The 7,404-nt window shown below is 58.6% G+C and overlaps 1 protein-coding gene across 1 annotated transcript; it reads left to right on the forward strand.

Moving 5' to 3' along the window:
* Positions 1-454: 454 nt before the first annotated feature.
* Positions 455-6,277, forward strand: TUBG1 (tubulin gamma 1). Its single transcript, XM_075561868.1, has 11 exons — positions 455-611; positions 918-1,030; positions 1,187-1,354; positions 2,920-2,988; positions 3,840-3,919; positions 4,429-4,555; positions 4,686-4,772; positions 4,870-5,019; positions 5,370-5,522; positions 5,623-5,784; positions 5,940-6,277. Exons 1-11 carry the CDS (start codon positions 563-565, stop codon positions 6,135-6,137), a joined length of 1,356 nt encoding a protein of 451 aa, XP_075417983.1. The 5' UTR covers positions 455-562; the 3' UTR covers positions 6,138-6,277.
* Positions 6,278-7,404: the final 1,127 nt, after the last annotated feature.

Raw genomic sequence — 7,404 nt, forward strand, 5'->3', positions numbered from 1 at the left:
TCGACTGTATGAAGGGTCAACCTAGGAGAGTTAGAAGTCATTAAAAATAAAAAGGAACGCGTAACACGGATAGCCTAACCATTCGAAAACGGGAATGGTCTGCTGGTCATTTTCAATCAGACCGGAGGGCCTGCTCGCGGTTCGGACGCTTTCCACGCCCATCAGGGTGTACGGGGACACGCCTACTCCGACCTAGAGGGTCGCCGGGAGTCAGAATGCCGTGCGCTGGTTGCTTCTGCAGTCTCCTGGTTTAACCGCTGCGCCACCAGGGCTCGGAGGCACCCGCGTGACCGAGCACCAATGAATAATGAATGACCGCGGCCCAGCCCAGCTCGCCCGGGGAACGGCCAGCCCCGGGAGGGCGGGGCAAGTCCGGCGCATGCGTGCTGCGTCGAGCGGGCTCCGCGCGCTGGTTGGCCGGCGGCGGCGTCACGTACGGCGTCGCGCGCCGCCTGCCGGGCTCCACGTACGGCGTCGCGCGCCGCCTGCCGGGCTCCACGTACGGCGTCGCGCGCGGCTTCCTCTGGCCGGCGCGGGGCGGGACCCGGGACCCGGAGGAGCTATGCCGCGGGAGATCATCACGCTGCAGTTGGGCCAGTGTGGCAATCAGAGTGAGCGAGCCGCGGGCCCGCAGCGCGCCGGCCTTCCATGCGGGGGCTCCTGGAGCCCCTTCCCTTCCCGGCTCCCGGCTCCCGGCTCCCGGACGGGCGGGACCTCCCTGACCCTGCGGCCAGCCGCCCAACCCCCGCCGGCCCGCTCTACCCGCGCGGCGGCGGAACGGGCCCCGGGTCGGACGGAGGGGAGTGTGGAGTCCCGAGCTGCTGTCCGCAGCGCCTAATTGGAACTTGCCCAGACCCACGGATCTTCTTTCTCACCCCGCCCCCCCTCCCCACCCCCTCCCCTCCCCCCTCTCCTAGTTGGGTTCGAGTTCTGGAAACAGCTCTGCGCCGAGCATGGCATCAGCCCCGAGGGCATCGTGGAGGAGTTCGCCACTGAAGGCACAGACCGAAAAGACGTCTTTTTCTACCAGGTGCCTGCCCCCAGCGGCTTGGCCACGGCCCGCAGGGCGCCGGGACCCCGAGGGGAAGGGCCAGGGCTGCTGGCTGGCGCTGGAGGGCGGGCAGGCGCCCCAGTTGGCAGGTGCCCCCGCTGACTGCGCTCCCCCCACCCCGCACCCCCTTGCCAGGCAGACGATGAGCACTACATCCCCAGGGCGGTGCTGCTGGACCTGGAGCCCAGGGTGATCCACTCCATCCTCAACTCCCCCTATGCCAAGCTCTACAACCCGGAGAACATCTACCTGTCGGAGCATGGCGGCGGCGCGGGCAACAACTGGGCCAGCGGATTCTCCCAGGTCACTTATTGTTCCCTAGGGTTTACGGGGAGCAGTGGTTAAGCGCCTGCAGGGCTGCTAACTGGAAAGACTGGAGATTGAAACGCACCAGCCGGCCCCGCCTTCTGGTTCCACGATGATTACAGCCTTGGAAATCCGTGGGGAGAATTCTCCGCCCGCACCTGGGGTTATTAAGCATCGGAGTTTAGAAGGGCCCATAGCTCCCTCCCTGCTTGAGGACGGGCTAGACTCCCCAGAGAGAGATGAAACATCCTGAGGGCTGGGGCGAGAGGTAGGAAATGATGGATGCAGCAGAGTCAAGCGCCTGAGCTGGCTAGTGTGGTGTCAGCAGATCGAAGAGTTTCCCCTGGGTCATTGAAACCTTCCCTCAACCCTGGAAGTTGGGGACTGCAGGTCCACAGTCTCTCTCTCTCTGCTCTTCCCGAATCCAAAAAGCTTTGAAACCAAAAGGTGGTTCCATCCTTCACTGAGCAGCAAACCCAAAACTTAGTGAGGAGAGACTGCTGATGGGTTCTCTTCAGCTTCTTCCGCAGAAATGCTAATAGATTAGATTAATGTGCCTCAGACCCTCCTGCCCTTTGCCTGGGAATATCACTCACACATGTGCACCTTGTAACCTTTCCACAATTGGAAATATTCTGAATTACAAAACTGTCCCGGTGGATCTTAGGTAAGGACTGTGGGTTTGTATCAATAACTTTAGTTCACAGATGAGGAAACTGAGCCATGCGGACACTCATTCAATAGAAACCCAGACTCCCTGAAGATAGTCTATAAGCCTTAAGTCAAAAATAGCCCCTGAGGGGAGGGAGAAGAGGGGGAAGAGGAGACAGCAATCAGTGTAAGATAAAAAAAATAATTTATTAGGAGGTCACGAGTGTGGAAGGCGCAGAGGGAGGGTAAAAAGAGCTGATACCAAGGGCTCAATGAGAAAGTAAATGTTTAGAAAATAATGATGGCAACATATGTACCAATTGGCTTGATATAATTGCTGTATGAATTGTTTTAAGAGCTGTAAGAGCCCCCAGTAAAATGAGCCTTATCTATATATACACATAAATAGCCTGTAAAGGCGCCTTAAAACCAAACAGCAGTTTAGCATAGCCAGTGAAGACTGCCTGGAACCTTGTGCTGTTTGAAATCTGTCTGGATGGGATGAAGTCCACCCCAGCAACTCGCAGTTAGATAGGAAACGGGCCAGTGAGCTGAGGCTAGCGGGGGAGGCCTCACCCTCACGAGCAGGATGGGAGTGTCTGCTCGGCAGGCAGAGTGTGAGTGGACCAGTTACATGTGCTGAGATGGTTAAATTGGCGCATGTTCTGTATATATTCTCCACAATAAAAAATGTTTTACAAAATAAAGGTAATATACCAGCCCGGGCAGTCTGGAGGTAGAAGGCCTGCCCGTAACCACTGCCATCCTGCCTCAATCCAAATTAAAAAGCAGGGCCCCAGTGTTCCAGAAAAGGCCTTTCTTTGGGTGCTATGTGGGGAGCAGGTGGCTGTTCCAAAATCAGCCTCCCGATCCCTTGGTTGCATCCCACTCTGACTCTCCCCGTGTCTCAGGGAGAGAAGATCCACGAGGACATTTTTGACATCATCGACCGGGAGGCAGACGGCAGTGACAGTCTGGAGGTGAGTGTCCACGAGTGCCGGTGGGAGCCGACACAGGGCAGGTGGCAACCCTGGTGGTCAGGTGCTGTCCTGTTGGCTCAGACTCCGCAGCCCTGCTTGCAACAGGACGAAGACGCTGCCCTGTGCCATGCCAGCCCCGCCAGTGTTCTGTTCCAGTCCACCCATCTCGTCGGGGGTCTTCCTCTTCTTGACTGCCCCTCCTCTTTACCAAGCGGGGTGTCCTTCTCCAGGGACTAATCTCTCCTGACAACCTGTCCAAAGTCTGTGAGACAGAGTCTCATCCTCGTTGCCCCTAAGGAGCACGCTGGCTGTTGTTCTTCCGAGACAGATGCGTTTGTTCTTTCTGCAGTCTGGTATTTTCCGTATCCTTCACCTGCACCAGAGTTCAAAGGCATCGATTCTCTCTTTGGTCTTCTTTACTCAGAACCCAACCTTCACGTGCACCTGACGTGATTGAAAATACCACGGCTTAGGCCAGCCACACCGTGGTCCTCAAAGTAACTCTTTGGCTTTTCCACACTTTAAAGAGCAGATTTACCCGAAGCAGCTCTTCTTTTGGGTCTGACTGTTGCTCCCATGTCAGATCCAAACAAGAGAAAAAAACTTCAGCCGAGTCATTCTTCTCCCCCTTTGTCATGATGTCGCTTCTCAGCCCAGTTGTGAGGATCTTTGTTTTCTTCACTAAGCATTTTAGAGGCCAGCTGTTAAGGCCACGTTCCCTGCCAAGCCTTGCTGAGAAAGGGCAGTTTCCCAGCCTGGATGGGCAGCGGGGTGGGTGGGAGACAGAAGCCCAGCAGCTGTAAGTTGAAGTCCATTTGACTCCCAGACACTGACTGCCCTTTCCCGTGCAGGGCTTTGTGCTGTGTCACTCCATTGCTGGGGGGACAGGCTCCGGCCTGGGCTCCTACCTCTTAGAACGACTCAATGACAGGTGAGTCTGCCGGGGGTGGGCTGGGGGGAGAGAGGCCTGCAGCCCCTCAGTTAGAGCTTTCCCTTTACGGGCACTTCTGCTCCTTCCTGTCATGAGGAAGTGAAGCCACAAGGCCAAGAACTTGGTCACAGTTTCAGCGGTGGGAGACAGAGCCTAGCATCTAGGTCCTCGATCTTGGTTCCCAAATAATAGTTGGTTTACTGCCCCCTTTGAGGAAAAATAAAAATGACAGTGTCCCCCTGCAACTGAAAACTCGTGTACTATCGCCCACCATCCAGGGTGGAGTGTCGCTGTCTGGTTGCTCAGATCCTTCTGAGTCGTTCCAGCGCTCCCCCCACCCCCACCGGGGGGACAGTATTACCCACTTCGGGAATTGCTGCCATAGATGAAGGGCTAGGGCACGTGCCCAGGTTGCCGTTCAGATTTCACTGCTCCCGGAAAGTTGTTGGAAGTGCCTCAGGGTTGCCTATTCCAGCCCGTTGCCTTGACTTCTCTTTCAATCCCCTCAGATACCCCAAGAAGCTGGTGCAGACGTACTCGGTGTTCCCCAACCAGGACGAGATGAGCGACGTGGTGGTGCAGCCATATAACTCGCTGCTCACGCTCAAGAGGCTGACCCAGAACGCGGACTGCGTGGTATTTTGAGCCGGCCTGTACAAGCTACTTCTTGATGGGTCTTTCCGACCATCGGGCTCGAAGGAAATGCTTGGGCAAGGCTCCTTTTCCTCCTGTCCCCAGACGTTTGACACCCTGCTCTGTCCCCCAGGTGGTGCTGGACAACACGGCTCTGAACCGCATCGCCACGGACCGCCTGCACATCCAGAACCCGTCCTTCTCCCAGATCAACCAGCTGGTGAGCAACTCCCCCACCCACCCCACCCCCTTTGGCTCAGAGCTGGGGCCCTCAGGGCTGGGAGGCCACCTGGGATGCCCTGACACTCCACCCCCAGGTGTCCACCATCATGTCGGCCAGCACCACCACCCTGCGCTATCCCGGCTACATGAACAACGACCTCATCGGCCTCATCGCCTCGCTCATCCCCACACCGAGGCTGCACTTCCTCATGACCGGCTACACCCCCCTGACCACGGACCAGTCGGTAAGGGCAGCCCTCAGAGCCCACGCTGCACTGGCTCTGGGCCCAGCAGGGGCTGGCTTCCTAGCAGAGCTCCATCCTCCCCTGTCTGGGGCGTTCTGCAGGCACTGGCTCCAGGGTCAGCTTGGACTTGCGCACATGGGCATGACTCAGCTGAGCTGAGGGGCGCTCAGACCCTGACCTTCCAGCAGAGGCTCAGTGTGGTCCCAGATGAAGGGGCCTCCCCAGAGACCCAGACCACAGCATCTGGTCTGTGGGGGCCTATGTCCACAGCTCTTTCTTTGCTGTGTGTCTCACCTGTGACTCAAGTGAGGGTCTGGTCCCCGTCCCCGTCCTGTCCCCTGTACCCTCAGGTGGCCAGTGTGAGGAAGACCACGGTCCTGGATGTCATGAGGCGGCTGCTGCAGCCCAAGAATGTGATGGTGTCCACAGGCCGGGACCGCCAGACCAACCACTGCTACATCGCCATCCTCAACATCATCCAGGGCGAGGTGGACCCCACCCAGGTAGGGGAGGCCCCTCCCAGGTCTTTCTCTGCCTACCAGCCCCGCAGGGCCAGGGGAGAGAGAGGCTGCCAGCACCACCCCTGGCCTGTGCCCACCCCAGGTGCACAAGAGCCTGCAGAGGATTCGGGAACGCAAGTTGGCCAACTTCATCCCCTGGGGCCCAGCCAGCATCCAGGTGGCCCTGTCTCGGAAGTCTCCTTACCTGCCCTCAGCCCACCGGGTCAGCGGGCTCATGATGGCCAACCACACCAGCATCTCCTCGGTGAGGCTCACAGCTTGCGCCCTTTCGTGGGCCCCCAACCGTGCTTTGATGTGCTTTACCTGTCCACCTCCCTGCGCCCCTGCTTCTGGCTTTGGGGTGAGCCTTTGTCCCCTGAGCTGTGTGCTGTTTGTGACCTGCTCCGTGCACACCCCAAGCTCTTCGAGCGGACCTGCCGCCAGTACGACAAGCTGCGGAAGCGGGAGGCCTTCCTGGAGCAGTTCCGCAAGGAGGACATCTTCAAGGAGAACTTCGACGAGCTGGACACGTCCCGGGAGGTGGTGCAGGAGCTCATCGACGAGTACCACGCGGCCACGCGGCCGGACTACATCTCCTGGGGCACCCAGGAGCAGTGAGTGCCCAGACAGGGACCCTCATCTGCCTGAGTGACTGTGCCCTAAGCACAGAGCAGGGGCGACCAATGCCACCTCCCCCCGCACACACTCTCCCTCTTCCTCTCTCGAGGCATTTTAATAAAGCACTAGTGACCAGTCAAGCACTCTCTCATTGGAAACTCTGAAAACCAAGCAGTCCGTTATTCTCCACACCCCCATCGTCTTCGGCTCAGTGCACACACCTCACCTAGGCTTGGAGAACACAGGGAGGTGAACCGCCTGAGACATCCCTGTCCAGGGTCCATAAAGGCCCAAAGACACAGCCTTGTCTGCTAACACCCACTCCTCCACTCTCCCAGCGGAACATTCCACCCATGTCATGGTCCCGTCCCACCCCAGAGTGTTGGCACCACCTCGCCTGCCACTAGGCCCTGCTAAGCGAGCCAGGGTCTTGAGACAAGTCAAAAGAGCGGAGCCGAAGCCTAGTCTGTCCACAGGCCCAAGCGGGCCCCCCGGCTACCGGCTCATCACAGAGAATCTTTAGTTGCTACTGCCTTCCACAGGGTGAAAGGTCACCAGGAAGTACGTGCATAGAGGTTTAACTGGGGCCCCAGACAGGCTGTCCACGCCCTGGGGGTAGGGCTCCCGGGAGTGCTGGCCAACATGTGCGTGCACCCATCCTGCGGAGGACGCGCCCAGGCCTCTCCCTTCCATCCTCCAGCAACCTGCAAAGTGGCAGGTATTAACAGGCCCATGTGATAATCGAGGAAACGAGTCTACGGGTCAGTTTACCAAGTCTCCCAGCCAGTCAATAGCAGAACTGGCACAAACCCTGCTTCCAGTGACTGGCATTAGTGTTCCTGACCACTACACCCTCCTGCCTTCTGGGACACCTCCCAGAGGTGGCGGAGGATCCGCCCTTCCGAGCTCGGCTGTTGATGGGGCAGGTGTGGCTAGGGAGGGCACTATCCACCTCAGCTGGCACTGAGTACCCATCCAGCACCCATGCCCTGCCGTGTGCAGGGCATCCACTCACGCCCAGAGCGACCGTGTAGCACGGGCAGAGTTGTCCCTGTCAGCTTGCGAGGCTGTGCCTGTTTGTGGGAGCAGAAGGCCCTTGCCCTCAGTGCCCGGTCGTCTCAAGGTCCTGACCTTGTGTAACCCACCATGCCCCCGGGGCACCTCTCCTTGCCCGTTAGCCAGGTCAGCCTCGGTGGCAACCCGGGGCCACCTGCTGCCAGTGTTGGAGGACTGGGAAGCGTGGTAAAACAAGGCTGGCGTGGGCTTA

Source organism: Tenrec ecaudatus, chromosome 10, assembly GCF_050624435.1.
Source record: "Tenrec ecaudatus isolate mTenEca1 chromosome 10, mTenEca1.hap1, whole genome shotgun sequence".
Classification (NCBI taxonomy): Eukaryota; Metazoa; Chordata; class Mammalia; order Afrosoricida; family Tenrecidae; genus Tenrec; species Tenrec ecaudatus.